At 38.0% G+C, this 21,461-nt stretch overlaps 1 protein-coding gene across 4 annotated transcripts; it reads right to left on the reverse strand.

Annotated features, from left to right (window-relative positions):
• Positions 1 to 748: 748 nt before the first annotated feature.
• On the reverse strand, positions 749 to 20,999 carry eif3c (eukaryotic translation initiation factor 3, subunit C). Of its 4 annotated transcripts, none has more exons than XM_073815893.1 (23): positions 20,844 to 20,999; positions 19,310 to 19,428; positions 19,161 to 19,226; positions 18,690 to 18,879; positions 18,449 to 18,574; positions 18,307 to 18,358; positions 18,086 to 18,213; positions 17,809 to 17,948; positions 17,459 to 17,719; positions 17,149 to 17,290; positions 12,561 to 12,707; positions 5,350 to 5,443; positions 5,053 to 5,240; positions 4,413 to 4,637; positions 4,134 to 4,325; positions 3,722 to 3,893; positions 3,475 to 3,634; positions 2,174 to 2,239; positions 1,995 to 2,082; positions 1,738 to 1,903; positions 1,609 to 1,650; positions 1,368 to 1,415; positions 749 to 1,120 (listed from the first exon to the last, which is right to left on the reverse strand). In XM_073815893.1, the coding sequence occupies exons 2-23, from the start codon at positions 19,408 to 19,410 to the stop codon at positions 1,041 to 1,043; spliced, it is 2,874 nt and encodes a 957-aa protein (XP_073671994.1). In that variant the 5' UTR covers positions 19,411 to 19,428; positions 20,844 to 20,999; the 3' UTR covers positions 749 to 1,040. The 4 variants fall into 4 exon arrangements, with proteins under 4 accessions (XP_073671994.1, XP_073671995.1, XP_073671996.1 ...); XM_073815894.1 differs by having other exon boundaries at positions 12,582 to 12,707; positions 20,844 to 20,998; XM_073815895.1 differs by lacking the exon at positions 1,368 to 1,415.
• Positions 21,000 to 21,461: the final 462 nt, after the last annotated feature.

Here is a 21,461-nt window from a genome sequence, read left to right on the forward strand (position 1 = left end):
CCTGCCTACAGTATGAACCAAAATAACTCTAAAAACTTATTACAGAAACACAATTGTTTAATTTTTTACATTTTGTTCAGTGGGCATTATCATTCAAGATTTTTGTCTTAATATTATTCAAGTCCATGTGAAGTCACTTCAGAAATTATTTTTTTATATCACAATTGTTTAGAAATATACTGGTGAAACACGTTACAAAATGCTGTGTACTGAACTATGTAGTACTGAATTGTGGAGCTACAGTGTTTCCACATTTGTTTTCGGAATTATTTGAAAATGAGTATCCATTTAGGTTGCAGCAGTGTTTGAAAGGGCAACTTTCCTGCGAGTGGGCATGGTTTCAGCACAAAAACCAGACACACCCCCACCGTTAAAGAAGAGAATCCTGCATGTTTAAATTTGGCTGGGTGGTTATCATCACATATTTCTGTTTTTTTTTCACTGTCGGTGTTAGAGAAGTCAAAAGCAAGCAAAAAATTCCTAGATTGTTCCTTGTGTTACTAAATTAGTTGTGCAACGACATTTTTTTTACCATTTTATCCTGTAACATCAATCATGCCAGAAAGGCTTTTAGTTTGAATACATGACAGATATGCTCAACGCAAACTTCAGCACATATACGATAATCTTTACACAAGGGTGAACATCACTCAACCATAAACCCCTAATGGACACCAGTGGAAAAATTTATGTCAAACTGCAAAAAGCAATGTTTTAAAACAATGCAAAACATAAACTGACGGAAGTGTCATGTTTTGTCTGTATACCCTTTATTAAATTCAATCAGGTTGTAACACAATTAACTTGACATTTCTTCCTAGCCTGATATGCCAGATACCTCAAACTTGCAGTGTAAACAGAAGCTCTTAATATAGAAAAATTATTTAATAGGATGCCAGTTTTGTTATTAGATTAAAAACCTAGTTTATGATTTGGTAAAGCACTGCAAACCAGTAAGCAGGCAGACAAGCTAAGCTAAGCGGTCTGATGTATTGAAACGGATCCAAAGATGTACATTGGTGCAAAGCCAAACAGAGGAATCAGTATGAGCCTTGGTTCTGACCCCTGTAACCTCCACGCTGATAGTTCTGCTTCTGCTGGTAACTGCCTCCTTTCTGATCTGTTAGACAGACACAAAACAGAAAGAGAAAGACACAGTTAGAAAACCACAGACTTACTCTTCAAGAGATTTCAAGATATTGAGCCTTTAGGTTTGTCAAGGAAGACGAGAAAGAGGGAAGTAGGGCCTCTGAACGACCAAAAAGTGAATTCCCATCGCATTTATTTAAAAAAAAAGGAAGTGATGAGTGAGCAGGTAAATGGGTGGATGAAAAGATGAAAGATTAATTTAACAGGTTCATAACCACCTCGTTGGTAACCTTGCTTCTGGTGGTAACCTCCCCTCAGTTCTGGAACTGCATAGCAATAAGTGTTTAGAAACACAGCTGAACATGTGCGTGTATACACACACACACACACACACACACACACACACACACACACGCACACGCACGCACAACAATCAAAACAACCTCATCATGTGCAACAGGCCAAGTGGTAGGCATACAGCTTTGCTTACATTGCAGATATAAGTGCATGAATAGTTACCTCTTTGATAGCCTTGCTTCTGTTGGTAACCTCCTTTTTGATCTGTGTAGAGAAGTCAAGTCAAGTTTAGACTGTGAAAACACAATGAGGTTTCAATATGATTCCCTAAAATTGCAGTGTCCCATCTACCTCTATTAAAGTAGCCTCCATAGATGCCTTGTTTAAGGTCAAAGACACGTTCGTTGTTTTCTACCAGGCCACCAAGTTTCTCAGCCAGCTGCAGGGCCATGTTTTGCAGAGAGGTGGGCTCGGTCCTGTGCATTACCACCGTCTGAGTCGGTTGGTCCAGAGAAGCCTAGTGTATCAGAAGGGCAAACATATGTACGGACAGAGTGTCGAATAGTTCAATTGTTCTTTCAATCTATAAAATTGAATGATCTGTATACCATGAGCTCTTCATTAATGATCATCTTGCTGATGATGCTGTGCACTGTGGGTAACTCCAACTCGAACATCTCTGACAGAGTTCCCATACTGTACAACAGAAGGAGAAATAGAAATGAGGAATCCTCACATAATAGGATATTTTACAGTCTTGTTTACTGTACAAACAGGCTGCAAGTACCTGATCGAGTCATACACGCTGCTGTAGGTGAACAGGTAAGTGCGCAACGACTCCTCCTGGATCTTCCTGTAAGTTAAGAAAATGTTGAAAAATGAGATTAAAGTAGGGCTGCAACCACTGATCTATATAAATGACTGGATTGCGCATAGAACGCTTGACGTAACTGCGTGACGTGAAGCCAGCGCAGAGTTCGAGCCGCCATCTTGGTATACCCAACCGGCAGAGAGCGTCATTGACTTCCATTCAAAATCATGATCAAAATTTACCCCCTTTACAGCGTATCAGTTACACAAGGTTAATTTTTAGGATATGTGTATGTTAATTATTTGTTAATTCTGGTGTTATTTGCAATGTTTATGTTTTAATCGAGCAGGATAATGGATTTATAAAAAACCGTTAAGGTGAGTGTGTCTGTTGCATTTGTTAATGACATGGGTATAAATAAAGTTTTTTTGACATTCAGCTACACTGTGACGGTCAGCGTTATTTCTCTAAATAAGTTTAGGTAACTTGTAAGTTTAGATAACATAATTTAAAACTAGCAAATTATTGCATGCACATACGGTACAAAGCATGATTATTTATATAGATTTCAGAATGAGCACGTTTATTGTCATTAATACTAAATATGCTGCGGTCTGTCTGCTGATATGATACTGTAATAAAGATGAATGTATAATAACTGATTAAAACGCAAAATGTACAACTTTCAGTAAATAACTATTTACATGCTTTGGACGTTTGTGTTGTAATAATGTACAGGGTAAGTTCACATATAAAAACGAAGACGAGTAAAGTGATGTTTTATCATTAAAATCTGATAACGTCCATTGATTTAATAGAACGTTTGGGTATACCAACATGGCGGCGCGGTGGCTTCACAAGTGTGACGTCATGCGCAATCCAGTCATTTATATAGATCAGTGGCTGCAACTAACAATTATTTTCATAATCGATTAATCGGGTGATTCTTTTCTCAAATAATCAACTAATCTGAGAAAACCCTACATATTTACTTAATTAGATTTTTCACTACTTTCAACCTAATAAGGCACTAAATTGATATTTTAACCCTGGAGAACCTACGGGTCAAATTTGGCCAATGTTAATTGCTGCTAATAAAAGGGTTCTTGGGTTCTCCAGGGATAAGCCTTAAATAAAAAAAGTGTGAAATATAAAAAAGTGCCCTAAATTTATGCACGTACCTCATGTTGTATAAAGAAACAGTGCCTGGTCACAAAATCATAAACGTCATATTTACATTGAATCTATACACTGAGTACTTCCCGGGCATTACGAACCTTACGAGCATTTCCCGGACACGTTGTGTTTCTGGGAACAGATCCCACACCTTGCTGTTCATCTTCTCATTGATTATAAAGGAATGGCAGGTTCTCCAATCTCCCATCTTCATAGCCTTGCTGGCAGCTACGACATGTTCCCTCATGCTCTCAGGAGGACCTGTGGACAAAATCAAACATAGGTTAAAGCAATGTTGGCTCTCATTCATATCAATTAAAGTAAATCTCTTATTGTTCTCTCACTCACCCAGCAGTGGCTGTCTCTCGCCCACCCTGAGCTGGTGGTGGAACTGTTTGCTTATCATCCTACGGCGGGCATCGAACTCATGGGCTGCCATGTAAGGGATCTCCAGCAGCATGGCTGACACCAGGTACACACACTCCAGAAGCTCCAGGTTAATGTGCATGTGGAATGGCACCTGACAGATTTGAAATATTACATCATTAAAAAAAGGCTACTACTTTTGTCCTTTCAGACCTGAGAGGGTGTCCGTTTCAGTTGAATTTGCAAGCTGTGCGAGTGACCAAATCGCAGCTCTTGGGTAAACTTTTAGTCAAAATTCTGGAATTTGCAGAGCATCAGTTCGATAAAACTACACATACACAACAATATGCTACATTCTTGTATAGTGTATGCCGTTACGGGAATGTGGCTTTACCTGTCGCCTCTTCTCGATCTTTTCCTGTTCAGCATTTCTCTCCTGCATATTCCTCATGAGAAGCCCCTGTCCCAGCAGCTCTTTGGCTCTGCCACTTGACTGGATGTCCAAGAGCGCGTTGTGTGCATCTTTTATCATGCCCTGACGGAAAGCACAGATACCTAGCTGCACCATGGTCCTGTTGTACAAAATCTGAAAGATAAAAAAACCATTAACCAATTTCTGGGCTAAAGATTGTCTTTAGACGAAAACACCTAAAGTAAGTTTGTGCGTTTGTACCTGGACAGGAGGGTCGGCGTGCTGGATGTTGTCTTGTAGGTGACTCATAAGCATTAGGTCCCTGGCCTGGTACCAGCGACTGTGCAGGGCATGATGGTAGATATGGCATAGGATAGCGCATGTGCGGATGCGGTCTGTGCGGTCCTTAGCGTAAATAAACTTACACAAACGGTCCATAATAATAGCACTATCCTCTCCCTCGCTTTCCTCCTGATCCTGTTCCGACTAAAAGAGACAAAACAGAGATATCTGAGAGAGGGCAAAGGTTAACCGCTAAGTTTAAACTCTCATCACCAACCAAAAAGTGCTGATATAGCACGGCTCAATTAAAAGGCTGACCTGGGGACAATGTGAGGGTATGAAGGACCATTTACATTTAGGCCCTAAGCAGATGCTTTTATCCAAAGCAACATTTTACTTCCAACATACTGGAAGAATTAAGATTTTTTGTTTTGCATTAAACATTGTTCAACACATTGATTTTTAGAAACTGCAACAATTATTATTCAGTTATATGAATTTTTAAGCTTAGAAAGTCAGAGCATCTTCTGCATCCTGACAAACGGATGAAACACAGACTTTAATGGGTGATAGCTATAACTTTGCAATGGTGCTTTGAAACACTAAATTCTAGACTCACTTTAGTCTCTCCCTGTAGACCCAGGCTGCGTCGGTGTGCCTTGTAGTCAAACTTATAGTAGGTGTGCATGATCCTGCGCAGATAGACGCGACACACTTCCTCTGTGCTGCCTTTAGTCTCCAGATACTGTAGAAGTCGGTCAATGATGCCACAAACATGACCCTCATCCTTTAGATTATCAACATACTCTGCAAGAACAAGAGAAGAACCGGTATAAAGCCACAAAAACATAGACCAAAGGATTGCGGGCCCACTCAGACGAGCTTGTGAAATGACTGAAATCAGGATCTACTTTACCTTGTGAATGAGGGTCGGTGTTCTGCATGATTTTGGTGAATTCTTCATCCATTCTTTCCACCAGAGTCAAAATACAGCCACGGACACGGAATGGCTAAGAAAAATATGCTTAGCGATTAGATTAGTGATAATTGTTTTTCAGTTTTACTTTTTAAAATTTTTATGGTAATTGTAAAATTATTTGTCAAACAGTTTACAATCATTAATCATTAATTAAATTTAGCCTAAAGCACCTGCACTACGACTAAAAACAAGCAGATAGGAAGACTTAAGGCGGTGCTGTAGCATGTTTAAGCAGACCATTAACTTTGTTTGTATAAATCATGTTCATTAGGGGTGGGCAGTATGAGCAAAAATTCATATCATGGTATTTTCCACTCTTCAGCCGGTATAGCGGTATTACGGTTTGGAGTCACACTGTAGTAAACCTTTGTTAAATTACTGGCAAAATTTGTATTTTTAACCTTATGTTACTAATAAGTGAGGGATTGGACATAGACATGATTTTTTATCTTTTCCCATTTTTTCCTTTAAAAGTGCCATTGTGTGAATGGGTGGACTCATCTTCTTATGCATATTGTCACTAATATGGGAAGTATGAAAGTATGGAAATTAGTATGGTCATTTGCTGGTAGGCTATGTGCCTTATTACAATGTTTTACGCTACATCCAACAACTTTAAAGCTGTGTGCTGTGTATATCTTGTGTCTGTTTGATTTATAAATATACAAAAGAACAAGATTTTCTTTTTGTTGATAATATGAACATCTGATGGGAGATGCCATCTCACTTTAAATTATTATTAATCCCTGAACGCATTAATAAATGCAGTTTATTAATACAAGTTAGTAATATATTTAATAAATGTATTTATTGCATTTAAGTTAATTAACCAGCAGATTCACAGTGCCAAAACACTCCACTCGTTTTTTTGCGTAAATATGCACTATGTATTGTTTAATAGCCTCTCTAATTAATAAATCTGCATTAAGAAAACGAAATTTAGCATTAAAGGCTGTTTTTAATGTGTTGGGCATGTTGCTTACGTTATCTGCTAAAGGACTCTGAAAGCGTTATTCATTTAACCGTAACTGCTCAACCATTTGCGCTATAAAAAAAACGAATGGTTCCTAAAAGAAGATAAATTACACTTTTTGGCAAATTATGGTTTATTACGGTAATTTCTTGCTTTCCATCCTCCACTCGCTGGTGAGTGCGTGCAGGGCGCAGTAGAGAGCAGATCTGAGTGAAAAGGGAGTAACAACGTTAAACGCCTTTGAAGCAGTGAGGTAAAAAAAGCCTACTAAATGTATAACACTGCCTTGGGACTCGACAGCCCGACTGTTTTAAATTGATTTTCAACAAAGCAGTGTTGATTTTGTTCGCTTCTGGGTCCTCTTATGTTTCAGAACCTGGCAATGTTTAGGTAAGCCACGGGCTTGTTTCTCGCCAAACTCGCTGTATACAAATCACAACACCTGAAATATAGACTTTGTCAGGATTTGCGTGCACTATGATGTGCATCCTCTTAAAAAAATAATGAATTGAAAAAAATGGATTGAAGTGCGATCTGAGATTTTCGTCTTGTGTTTCTGTGGACAGCGCATCTCGGGAACGGAGGTATGACTTTTAAGACTTGGGTAAACTCCCGCGGGGTCTTAAAAAAATTTAAATTCAGAAAGTTAAATTTAAGTCCTAGGATGAAAGATCTGGTCGTTTTAAGGCCTTAGATATAATTTTCTGAAGGTTAGTTTTTTTAACACCCCGCGGGAACCCTTATAAGTGCAAAAACAGAATTTAAAATATGCAATGCCGGTATCAACGGTTTTGCAAAATACATACCAGGGCGTGACAATACCGGTAATTACTATCATACCGGTTTATCGCCCACCCCTAATGTTCATTAAAAAAAATAAAATAAAACAAAACAGGCATACTAAAAATGCATCAAAATTGGGGTAAGGTGAACCCAAAACAGACCAGTTCATATGTATGGCTGCCTAAAGAATAATTGAGGAGTTCAGATGCAAAGTCAAAGTGCGTCTTGCGTCAAAGTGCGTGTTTTCATGTAAATGAGCATTTTTTTTCAGGCTCTTATGTTTTGGTTCAGTAATTTTACTTTAACTCTTTTCCCGCCATTGACGAGATATCTCGTCAATTAAGAGAAAACGCTTCCCCGCCAATGACGAGATTTTCCGTCTTTCCGCAATACCGCTATTATCCACCAGGTGGCGCCCTTCCGCAACTTTTTAAAACCGGAAGTATTGCCCTATGGCAAGCTGCTGCATGTCCGTGTCTGTTTTAAAGATCGCTCTGAATGGGATCTCTATGAAAAGTGAAAAAATGGAATTATCTCTGCTTTTTGCTCAAAATATGGTGTTTTTGTAAAAACCTACCCATATTCAAAAGCTGATTGCAAAAGAACCACTAAAGGTAGGATGAAACGGTTTTTTGTTTGAAAGCAGAGGGTCTGTTCTTTCATTTGGTATATTGTATGTTTAAATATTTAAAGAAAAACATTTTCTGGAAGGCATTAAACTTTGGTGAAAATCATGAAAAACGCTGGCGCTGGCTGGCAACTTTTTTTAAAAAACGCTGGCGGTGAAAGAGTTAATGGCAATAAAAAGGTCACAAACTGAAATGCCTTATCTTTCATAAATGTCACTTTAGTCAATGGTATTTCATAGGGATGCACCGAAATGAAAATTCTTGGCCGAAAACCGAAAATAAATTATGCCATTTATTACTACCATTACATTTATGGCTATCACTGTGTACTAACTTTACTAGGGGTTTGACGGATCACAAAACTCACAGTTCGGATCACATTACAGTTTTTGAGGCACAGATCGGATTATTCTTTGGATCAGCAAAAAGCGGGTGGGAAAAATCTAATAACAAATAAAGAAATGGCAAACATTTATAAAAAAAAGTTGCACATTAAGTAAGGTCTGAAATTAGCATTAGGTACAGAAATCAAATTGAAGGAATCATAACACTGTCCTTATTGTTTGAATTAAATATAATTATTATTATATATCTCTTTGTCTTTGGTTGTTTGATTAACATTAATGACACAGACTTATGTTAATTGAGGTTACTGTCTCTTTAAGAACAAATAAGCACAGACTGGTTTCTGACTGTAATCTATACATACACTTAAGACAAACAAATGTTTTTATTAGAAATACTATGGAGAGCATTTTGTTTGTATGTGCCCTGTCAAGAACAGTAAGATTTTATGTTCGCTTGCTTTTTGAAACAAGTCTCTGGTATGCACTATTGAGGGCACTTAAACGCGCACACACACAGAGACCGAGGGTGAATCCCAAACAGCGCAGGATAAACAGTCGCTCCACATAAAAACATTGCCATGAACAAAGCTGACACTGTTTGTCAAAGCACCACAATAACACTTACTGTTTTTGCATTGATATATGAAGCAATTAGATGACCCCTTTATATTCAAACTCAATATATACAATACTATGTATAGTATATTAATAGACAGTGCAGGTCTAAAGATTACAAATGTGACTGATGTTATAATTTCTATTAGATAGGCACTTTTACCTTTTCTGCTCTATCTTTCTATTTCTCTCTTACCGATTAAAAAAGCTTTATCCACTCATTATTTCAGATTTAAAAGTCTACTTGCGGTCCGGTGACAGGTAACTTTACTTACAGCTTTGCGATTTTTTATATCTTGAGTCAGCTTGAGCTTTGCTCGTTTTAGGAGGGATTTATTAAACATGGATGCAGAATTAGTTTAGGATCTGTCCGGATATGTACAGTCACTGATTCTGCGGGACCGTGACAGGTATTTTTGTTAATTAACTCTTGCGATTTTAACCAGGTTTTAGATATTTCCTAGACAACATATGAATTACTTTCAGGTGGATTTGGGTAATTTTGTCTAGGCTTACTGTCTTATGTAATCTATCACTGGGCTAACTATGATAAGCAATGTGGATTATTTTAAGAGACTATTCAAACGATGGCATACACATCTATCGCTGTATGTTTGTTTAACGTTTAAGCTAAACAATAGCGCGGTTGGCGACTTTTCACCTATAAAACAGAAACTTGCTGATTTGTACTAGATAAAACCAACACAACAGTACATATGCATAGATAATTTTACCTGATATGAAGTGTGCACTGCAAACACGAGTATTTATTTATGATCGTCTCCGTCTAGTCTGTACGCCGTATTGCATTCAACCACAATTGTCTTCTTGATTTCTGTGAAGAAATGTCTGCCCGGATCCGGTAAAACTTTATTTTTGAAACAAAAGTGCTGTTCCTTCTAATCTGGCAGCCCAAAACACAACAAGATGACATTTTAAAGTCAAAAACTCAAACTTTTAGCGCGTCGGCTATGAGTTACTACTTATTTTTTGCCTCCAGCTAGAGCGGAGACGTCACAGTGACGTGGGTGATAAAGGGGTCTATTCATTGAGAAACAAAGCACCCGAACGGCCACCGGGAGAGACACGACGTGCTTTCACGCAAAATGAAGCCAACTTGATGTGTTGAAGGCTCAGAGCACATTATAAAACGTATTCTTAAAAAAACATTTCTGTTTTAATAAATGCTCATAGTAAATCATAGCATATTGCCTAAAACATAAGGTAGGAAAAAAATAATCAGTGATACATTTGAGACCCATAAAAAATTAGGGTCGCAATTAGGGATGCTAAACAATTAATCGCGATTAATCGTTAGCAGAATAAAAGTTTTTGTTTACATCACATATGTGTGTAAACTGTGTATAATAAATATGTATATATATATATATATATATATATAAATATGAACACATTCATGTATAATTTTAAGAAAAAAAAAAATGTATATATTAAGTATGTATATTTATATATAATATAAATTATATATAAATATACAAATGTATATACACATGTAAACATTTCTAAAACATATACATGCATGTGTGTACATTTATTTATACAAATTTATTATACACAGTTCACAAACATATATGATGTAAACAAAAACTTTTATTCTGCTAACGATTAATCAATGATTTATTGTTTAGCACCCCTAGTCGCAATGGCAGTTTAAAAGGTCGCATGTGTGACCATTTTGGTCGCAGCGTAGTTCCCTGACATTACGTTGTTTTTCATTGCTTTATTCGGCAAATGTATGCTAATGGACTACAGTATGAGACTCTCTCTAAAGTTTTCACATCAAGAGTTCTGATCGATTACGTCTGACACATTCAACCGCACTGTGCCTACAGAAAGCTGCTCACTTTAGCGCCTTTTTGCTGTTAAATACGTCCACACCGCAGATGTTGCTTCAGACAAGCAGGTACAGGTCGCGGTTTCTGTTTGCGTCACACAACATTTCGGCCGTATTGTTTCGTAATAAAAATCTTTCGGCCGAAAATTTGCGGTGGGCGAATATTTCGGTGCATCCCTAGTATTTAACAAATTTGATTGTTTTTACTGTCAAACCCTTCAAGACAAAAGTGCATGCTTTTGACACAAAAATCCACTTCTTTGGGAAAGACTGTAAACAGATCAAAATCACTGAAGATACAACTAGAAACATTCCAAGTAATGAAAGTCATATTGTAAAAATGAAGAAACTAAACCACACTTTAGGGGGGGCGTTGTGACCCATGTCACCGTCACATCAGGTTGTATTCAGGTCCAAGGACTCACAACGGACCAAAATTTAAATCTGATACCCGGTCAATTAATCTTCATCTTATGTGCACTTATGATGGGTACACACCAAAAGATAATCGGGCTGATTTTGGCCCGATTTCCCCCCTTCTGACAATCCTAGCTATGTCCCGAGTATCACGATGGTTCTACAGATTATTTTCCCTTCGTGTGAGGTGTGTTTAGAGTGTCCAAACCTGTTCGGAAGAACGTCGGAGCCGCGCCGATCGTAAATCGTAAATATTCGCCATGTTGAATATTTACGATCGGCGCGGCTCCGGTTTTCCTGGTTTCATGACGTATGCAGCCTGCATATGCGACCTCCGCAGGCTGCAGCCTTCGGATTGAGAAATGGCCAAAGTGAAGTTGATGTGGACAGCAGAGATGGAGGATCAGCTTGTTGATTTGTGGCAACAGCACGAATGTTTATACGAGTCTTGTAAAAATTATTCCAAGCACTATCATTGAAAAGTCTTCCTGCATATCATCCACCATGCTTATTCTGAAGTCTCACGAGATTTTGTGGGGTTTCCTGTGTTCACAGTCGAGACTAAAAATCTTTTTATAGGAGCAAAACGGTTAAATCTAGGATTTTTTATCCTCATTTTTGTGGTCTATCAAATTTTTTAAATCTTATAAGATGTAAAAAATCTTTTGGTGTGTACCCAGCCTTAGAGGAATTTGCTGTTGGTGTATTTGTCAGCAAACTGTTGCTTTTGAATGGCCTATAGCTGGAATTAAGTGGATTTGGTACTAAGGCAGTGGTTCTCAAAGATTTTATGCATGCGGCCCCTTTGTATACAGCACCTCCACAAAGAAAACGTATGACATAAAACATTAGTTTAATTAAAATGTTAAGTTTTATAAACATATTTAAATATACAATGCAAAGCTCTTGGTTATAGCCTTATTTTTCTGAGGTTTAAATACACAGAATTTACGGTAAATTAATGTATTTGATAAAATGTCAAATGCCACAGCCTCCAGTGTGAGAACCACTAAACTAATGCCGCTTTTCCATTGCATAGTACCCCAACGGTTTGGTTTAGGTCTGCTTACTTTTGGGAGCTTTTCCACTGGGTGCAGTAAGTAGTACCCGATACTTTTTTTAGTACCACCTCAGTTGGGATTCCAAGCGAGCCGAGCTGATACTAAAACGTGATGTGAAAACACTGTAGATCGCTGATTGGTCTGAGAGAATCATCACTACCTGCGTTATAAGGTAAAAGATTAGCTAGCTTGCGCTGTCTCGATTAAACCTGTGGTCATCAGTGCTTTGCTGTAAGTTCCCAAACCCTCATTTAAATGACACATGTTGAGAGCATGTTAATGTCAAATCTCATCTTTGACAAAGGAGGCGTTTATCGGATTTTGCATCTGAGGTCATCAATTAGTTGCCATTCAGGTTACCCAGTGACTAGACAGTTTTTCTACTAGCCTTACATTACACTATCTTAAAGTAAATATTATTTCTTAAAGGGAAACAAATGGGTGTAACTCAAACAAGAGAGGCATTACTTCAGAATGTGTAATGCTGACCTGGTCAGAGACTGCCAGATTCTCGCTGTCCTCAGCAATGTTCTCTCCAATAAAGATATTGGTGTTGTTAAACAGGATGTCCAGCAGCTCATCAATGCATTCCAAACACTTTTTCCACATGTCAGCCTAAAGAGAGAGAGAAGAAATCTGAATTAAAATCACTAGAGGGCATTATGACACCACCTAATCAGCATAAGTGTTTAAATCATGAGGTCTGTGTGTAAGGAGAAGTTATTTTTTTCAGGAGATTAAACATAAACCGAAAAAACATGTATGTATATATGTATGTATTACATAACAAACAGGTTATTAGGGGTCAAGCACCGAAGGTGCTGAGACACCTATTGGAATTGTACTTTTTTCTTCTTCTTAGCCATTGGTGTCTATGGCAGCCCTATGAACCGTATGTAGGAAAATGATGAAATTTGGCACAGTTGTAGTGGTGGTCATAAATAGTCATGTGGCCAAAAATGGGGTCTCTAGCAGTAACTCTATAGCGCCACCATCATCTCAAAAATTCAATGTTCAAATGGTTATAACTCATGATCCATTTGCTCTATGAAAATTCTACTTAGTACACGTGATTGCTCTCCTCATGCTTATTGTTTTTAATACCTTACAGTAAGACTCCCCATTACAGTAGCGGCCATTTTGAAATGTACAGTATTTCGTTTTTTCGCTACTCCTCCTTCAAATTTGGTTCAATTCTTATGAGATTTGGCACATGTGATCTTTGGAGTGAGCCGCATAGAAATGACTGAACAGAATTTTGATATTTTTCTTTATTTAAAAGTAATTAATGCGTGAACTTAACGAGATTGACGCAAAATTGGTTCTGAAGCTGTACCTCGGTCATTCTTTGATCAATCGAGATGAAATTTGGTACGCTTCATGTCGACCATGAACTGGGGGTCCATGCCAAATTTGGTGACAGCGCCACCTATGGGTCATGAGATAGTAAAAAAGGCTATTTTTGCGCATAACTTCTGAATCGTTTGTCAGAAAATTATGATATTGGTGTCTACGGATTCCTTACCTCATGCCGCATCTGTCGATGTGTATTATGCCGGGTTTGACCGAACCGCCTGTCCGCCATTTTGAAATTTGTCATAAATTGTTATAACTTTTGAAGTATTGGATATATTGGCGCAAAAATCGGTAGGAAGCTTTGGCATGATGTCCTGATTGTATCTGGGAAGTCAGAATACAGCGCCACCTAGGGGTTATAAACTATAACAGTTCTTATAGAACTGCTCATAACTTCTGAATACTTTGTCGGATATTAATTTTCTTTGTGAAATTGTATTCACTGGTTTATGCCGATTGCAACGATACCTCGTTTGTCATTTTCCATCATTCTGTTCATGTGTTATTGTAAGGAATATGGTAAATGATTTTTTCGCTACTCCTTTTACAAATTTTGTTTATTTTATGCCAGGTTCTGCTCGTATAATGTTTGGAGCAATCCGCACAGAAATGACTGAACAGATTTTTCTTGCACCTAGGAATTTTTTTGAGAAAAACCTCTGTAAAGTTGATCGTCCCTGTGATGTTGTCTATTTGTCATAGTTAATTACTTTATATTACATTTTATAGCGTTACTCTACGGAATGTTCTTCTTGTCTTCAATCTCACTTGAGCTTTTTGATTCTCATATACATTGTATTTCTGTGATTTCTGCTCTGCGGTGTCATTTCTACATCTTTGGTGATTGGCATAATGTCAATGCTTGCATTTCTGTAATCTCTTTCCTGCTGCCCCTTGAGCTGTGTCTGTTGAGTGGCGCATCCACTAAGTCGTATGCATAGAGATCCTGAGTTCATGGGTTCGAATCCCACCTGAGGCAGGTGTTAATTTCTTCTATTAAAGTTTTGTTCTTTCCCACCTATTCTTCTTGACCTGTCTGTAGTTCACATATGTTCTATTTTTGCCATGTTTTCTGTTGCTGCTCTGCACTGCGGTGGTTCTGCTCTGACATTGCAACGCTTTGGGTACTTGCTGCGCTTTGTGTTCTTGATGCACCTTGGGTGGTCAGTGAGCATTGGGTGATTGATACCTTCTATGTTGCTTGCTGTGCTTTGGGTGCTCATTGCGCTAAAGGTGCTTGGCCCCGAATCGCTGCTTGCAGCTATATTTTTAATTTATTTCTTTATTACCGCCTCCTCACCTGTTGTTGGGTCTGGAATTGTACAGGGCTATAGAGTAAAACCACAGTAGGGTTGGGAATCGAATTTTCGATTCCAATTCTGTAATCGGATCCGAAAGAAAGGAATCGGATCCTTGTTATAAAATTACAATTTAAATTCCACTTAACGATTCTGGGCCGCACGGTCACATCATTTTCACGTCATCTGACAATACCTGATTCATTTGACCTATAACCATCTGCGCACAGTGCACAGGACTTTCTGTTCGAATACTAAAGTCAGATCACACGATGGACCGTGGTGGAAGGCGCTCTGAAGTGTGGCTGCATTTTGCAAATAGAGTAATTATTGTGACAACTATTATGTTGCAAGGTGGGTCACCAGCAATATGGAAAAGCATCTGCAGTTGGTTCATCGCATCAAATCAAAAGCATGCACTCTGTTTGATGCGTTGTGCATCCCGAGTGCTGACTCTGCCGAGTGCTCTTCATTAGTTACCATCAACAGAAGTGCAGGGGCAGTGACGGTACATGCTACACGTGAGACCCCTTCTCCTTCACTTCAAAAGGACGGCACACACAGGAGTGTGACATATCAATCACAACATTTATGGTAAAGGGCTGCATGCATTTTCTGTTGTTGGGTTGCCATCATTTAGGTAAGTGTTACGTTACAAGGGAAAATGAGTTAAAAACCATTTAGAGCTAGCCTAGTCATGTTTGTTTGTTTTAAACCTCCTAAATAAGTTTTTATGTTCAGCTGTAAATAGGCCTGTCATGATAGCTACTTTAAGTAGCGGTTAAATGGCCCAGAAATAATGTCGATAGGATTGTCTTTTTAAGAACATTTTATCTCACTGATTTAATATGACATTAAAATAGCATAATAATGTAAGTACATACATTCTAATGGTGCATTCAAAACAGACGCAAAAAGGGCAGCAATCGTGAGTGAATAACATGTTGAGTCAATGCAAAGACCATACCAATTGAGCGTTGCTGCATAATCTGCGCGAGTTGAAAAATCAGAACTTTGACAGATTTTTGCGCCGCGTTAACCAATCAGGAGCTTGCTCTAGCAGTGATGTGATTACAGGAAGCGAGCGAAGGCAGAAAAACAACAATGGAGGACAATCATCATCGCTACACGAGACATCTTCGTACTTTTACAGGAATTAAAACGATCTTGTTTGGAAGAAAGTGAGTGAGGAGGTCGAACAATCTGGTAAGTTTACTCAATTTGAGCTATGTAAGCCCCTCCCATGACACAAACTTACATGTGAATGTCTTGAATGACTAGAATTTAAAGTGTGAAAGAAGCAAGAAAACTCAAAATGTTCAAGCGTCCAACTAGGCGCGAATAGCACGTTTTTGCAGCCTCTTCAGTGTCTGGTGTAAACACACAGTAAAACCACAACTTAGATTTTTAAGAACATCAAGATGAAAAACATGAAATATTGATAAGAAACTGGATGCAAGAAAAAACATGCAATTTTAAACGGGTAAAAGTCTTTACAGGGTTTATTGCTTTAGACGAGTGTTACTCTGATCACATCTATGAGAATGCACCATAACAACAGTCACATTTATAATAGCTACACCTCAGATCACCTTTTTGAAATCGCAAAAAAAGAATCGTTAGCAATCGGATCCAATAAAGGGAGTCGAAATCGATACATTTTAAACACTGCCTAACCCTATACCACAGTGTGTAAAAAATCTTAGGCGAGCAACACGATCAAAGATCATGAATATGATTAGGGGCCTATAATTTCCACAATCACGGGAATCGGCAAATGAACACAGAGTCTGGTTTTTATCTCGGAATTTTACATATTTTGAATAAAATTCTGTTTTTGTGTGGGAGAAGAACGTATGTCTGGGGGAAATGCAGACCGGGAGAAGAAATTTATAAATGCATGTTTTTACAGTCATTACAGTAATTGGGTTATCCCGTTTTTCCCATAATTGAGCAGCCCTACTGCAAACAGGGAATGTGAAAAAATGTTTCCTCAATAAATTCATAAAAGGTCATTCCTTTTGTATGTGTACATTTTAATCATTAACATTAAAGGCACACTCTTTTTATGAATAAAACAACGGTAAATGGTAAAAATTTGGAAATTTGGGAAAAAATAAAACAGATTTTACAGGGCCCTATATGATGCGTGACGAAATTGGTGCCACACACACTATACTTAGGCTTTAAAGGTGACAGAATGAATAAACATTTTACCAAGTCTTAGTTAAAACTCTCATTCATAATATAGCTATCTGAGAGAGGTTTTTAGGAAGCTTCTAAGGCATTACAGACACAACCAAAATTTTGTTGTCTACATGTCACATCACAAAACAAGGATAATACCACGTTCAATCATTCTATGTCACTTTTAAATTCAAATTACTACACACATGTCTTACCTTCATGAACGCAGCCAGGTTGGGGTTATAGTCATAAAGGGAGGCAATGATGTTGAACTTGATTTTGACAAGAATGCCCTCACCGAGGTTATTCTCATTAGCGATGCCTGCGAGAGCATGAAGGAGCTCAATCTGAGCAGCTCTGCCAGACAAAAACAACAACACCACATTATTAAGAAAGCACACACTTTTTTATTGGATCAATTACAAAATACGACTTTTAAAAACTTGCATGTTCACCATAGAGATGTGTTCAGTAACTGGGTTACACATGCAACAGTCTGTCTTTTGTTATTGTCTTTTTTTATACCTGTCTGTTCCCTTCTTGCCTCGTGCCTGCAGGATCTCACTGAGTTTCTTTATCACCACAGCAGTGTTGATCTCTGTGCCTTTAGCGAACATTTTGGGCTTCTCCTTCACCAGTGGTACACCTCCCTTCACCTTCTCCCACCCTCCCTCCTCTCCCTCTCCTCCCTCTTCCTCACCCCCTTCCACCAGTCGATCAATCTTCTGGACTCTTTTCTTCTTTGGATCCTTCTTGCGATCAGATGGTTTATCGCCATCTTGTGTTCTGTGAGGATCAAGTAAAGACAGACATTTGAATATACACGTAAAGATAAACATGCGAGAGACTAAACAGCTTGACGCTGAAGCACATACTTTTTAAGGAAGGCTACGGCCAATGATGCTGCAGTTCCTTCGTTGTCATCACTGTCACTACCGCTGTCCACAGAGTCCGAACCCCAATGCTCATCATCATCATCGTCGTCGTCGTCATCATCACTCTCAGACTCTTCATCCTAATACCAATGCAAAGTGGTTCATATTCAGATTAAATGAGTTTGTGTCTCATCACAATACATGACAGTAATTAACACACGGGTGAATTATTTCTGCAAGTGCCTGGTGAAGTTACATTGTGAAATATTAGACTTACAGCTGCGCCCTTGAGGAACTTGCTGGCCTCTGGGGCTTTCTTCTCCTCCTCCTGAGGCTTCTTTTTCATAAAGCTCTTGGCTGTTGCACCGTCATCTTCACCCTCGTCATCACTTTCAGAGGATGAGCCTGCTCAACAAATACATTTTTTATAACACAACTTGAAAAGCAAATCAACCGAACCTATATCAGTTCAAAGACACATATGGTGAGATGGCTAACCACTCTCAATTTCATCCTTCTCCTCCTCTTCATCAGCTGACTGCTCTGGGTTCTAAAATAAAAAACAGAGTAACACAGCTTACACCACAGAACGGCCATGAAATTTCAAGCGTGTCCACAAAACAATAGCATTTTACTTTACCTCTTTATAGCTAGCAATCTCCGTTTCAAACTCTTTGTTGTATTTGCGAATCTTTTGACGCAGCGTGCTCAAGGCTTTAGCGTTGTTTTTGTTCATCTTCTTTTTCCCTTCCTTGTCCTCCCATAGCTATTTACAAAGACAAAGTTATTCACCACTCACAAAGCACCTGGTAATGTGTCTCTTCGTGAAATATTTGACTATAGACTTTCTGTTTGATATGTCTGCAGTGTCTTCTACATACCTGGTTGAGGTAGTCCTCTAGATCAGCGAGCAGGCGGACATAAAACTGCGGCACCCCCTCCTTGTCCACGATTGTTTTACTTTTATTGAACGCTCGACACAACTGTTCGAACTCCTCCAGGCATTTGGACATGTCTCGGATCTTCATGGCATTGCGAATGGTCTTGATTAAGTTGGTGAGCTCCTCAAACCTGGAAAAAATCAGGATGTGTGAAGAGCAGGTTATAAATGTAGCATATTTAGATTGGTGAAACCACAGAAATCCTGAAGAATACTGATCACTTCTTACTATTAATATGTACTTTTTGTCTGAATGTTTGCCATACTTGATTTATGAATTGCTTAAGAGATGTTTTACAATTATTTTGGAACTTGACAACACCCTATTCACCTTCATTAGACAAAGTGATAAAGATGTAATTTAAAACATTAAAGAAAGAAAATTACAGTCATATAATAAGTGAGCACTAACCGCTTGTCCTTAGCACTGCGTACTATTCTCTTAGTGTCCTCCTCATCATCACTTAGCAACAGGACCCTAAAGAGAAACAAGTCAAGTCAACTACTGCATCAAAACGGGTCACAACACAAAAAATAAACAATACAAAAACATCTACTCACTGCTTATTAAAAGTGGTCCCGCTTGCTTTTGGGGTGATCTCATCGGCGGAAGATGATTCTTCCGACTCACTGTCGGATCCGGTGGCAAAAAAACGGGACATAATAGACTAGTCTTACTGCTAAAATGAGAAATCAAGAAAAAAGTTTGAATTTACCTTTCCACTAAACAACAGTAAAGTAACAGGTGCATACCCAGCATGCATGCATTGTGCTTTCACACCAGCATTGTTTCTAGTGCAAAACTGAAGGTTGAGGTGATTTTGCCAAGTAAGATGGCAAGAAACATTCCTGCCAAAAACACAGTCCTTCCTTAAATCTGAACTTAAAATCAGCAGTAATAAGAATGTTTTACAAGCCTGTCTGTATCTATCTAATCCTAAAATCTCACTGGTTGATAGAAATATTGCTGACCAAGAATATTTATCCAGGAACATGTTGTACCTGGTGTACTTATTTGACCTTAAAATCCCTGTAGCTGTCCACATTGTTTTCTGACAATGCTCAGCCTCATGCTTTTGTTTCTGGTGGTCGTCACACTCTGATGCAATAGTGCCCCCCGCCCCTATCAGTTCAGGATAATATCTATCATTGTGAACCTTACGGGGCGGTTTACCAGACAGGGTTTAGACTAATTTAGGACTAGGCCTTAGTTATATTAGGATTTTTAAGTCGTTTTACAAACAAACCTTACAAAAAACTATACTGGAGTGCATCTTGAGACAAAACAATAACACTTGTGTGTCAAGATATGTCAGTAAAAAGTGTTTTTAAATTAAGACACCTCTAACATGCATTTTAGTCTGGGACATCTTAACTAAAGCTAAGCTATACGTTGTAATAACCCCTGTAACCTGAAAGTGTTAAAAGGTTTGTGTTCCCTTACTGAAACAAAACCCAATACACTTTACACCATTAATACTACTGGAGTATAAGGCCGAAAATGCACATACAAATAATGGTAAACAGCTGATGATTCATAATGGAATTATGTATTGAAAACCATTTAATTATTTATTTTTAGCGAAGTCCTGTCCACATATCGTTAAATTCAAAACACTAACCTTTAATTTTATTCCTAAAACCCACAAGTGCTCTTTATGCATTGCATACTGTACTCTTCTTCTTAAATTAAGAACATGATTATGACTTGTTGCCATATGAATGCTAATAAAGGAGTTTCAGAACACAGTTTTATATATAAATTATTGCTCTATATTAATAAAAAAACCGAATTATGATAATGATGACATTAGTAGTGCTACTACAACGTAAAAAATAGGGAGAGAAGAAGTAGCGGGATGCTTTTATTAACAGGACAGCCAACAAAACACGCTTTAAACAATAAAACTATCAAAGCAAATGGAAATATAGTAACGTTAGACGTGTAATAACCTAGCGCTTTGTACATACAGATGTAATCGTATGGACAGAAACGTGCAACCGGCTCCTCCAGGCCTAACCGTATTGTAACACATATATCTTAAATTCCCGTAGACCTAACCAATACCATACAGACACGAAGAAATGAACTTACCTGTTATTTTTGAAAACGTCTTTCGTTTGTGAAATCACACACTACAGACTTTAAATCCAGATTTGCAATTTGGTAGAACAAGGCAAGCGACAGCACGCGTCAAAGCCTTGTCGATTTTTCAGGAAAGGAAGAAGTAATGAAGGCGCCAAACCTATTGCTGCCAAGCTCCAGTGCCACCCAATGACCTGGAGCGAAACTACAGGCGTCGTTAAAATCTACATAAAATCAGAATTGATTGAATAGAGATAAGAGTAGTGTGCTCCAAAACAAAAACAAACTAATTTATAAATTTGTGTATATATATATATATATATATATATATATATATATATATATATATATACACATATATATATATATATACATAATTTATATAAATTAATTCAAAACGTAGTCTCTTGCGTCCTGCAACACGGATTGACTATTTTGATGACATCATTATGCACTTCAGCTTCTCGTGACTAAAGGAAATTTCCTAGTTGAACAGATGATGGTATTAACCTGTTCCCCTTTCTGTAATTATACATTTTCATGCATCTCTCCTAGATATATATATATATATATATTTTTTTTTAATGCACAAGATCCAAAAGGGATCATAATTAAATTGATATAAAC

This window comes from Paramisgurnus dabryanus, chromosome 1, assembly GCF_030506205.2.
Source record: "Paramisgurnus dabryanus chromosome 1, PD_genome_1.1, whole genome shotgun sequence".
Taxonomy (NCBI): Eukaryota; Metazoa; Chordata; class Actinopteri; order Cypriniformes; family Cobitidae; genus Paramisgurnus; species Paramisgurnus dabryanus.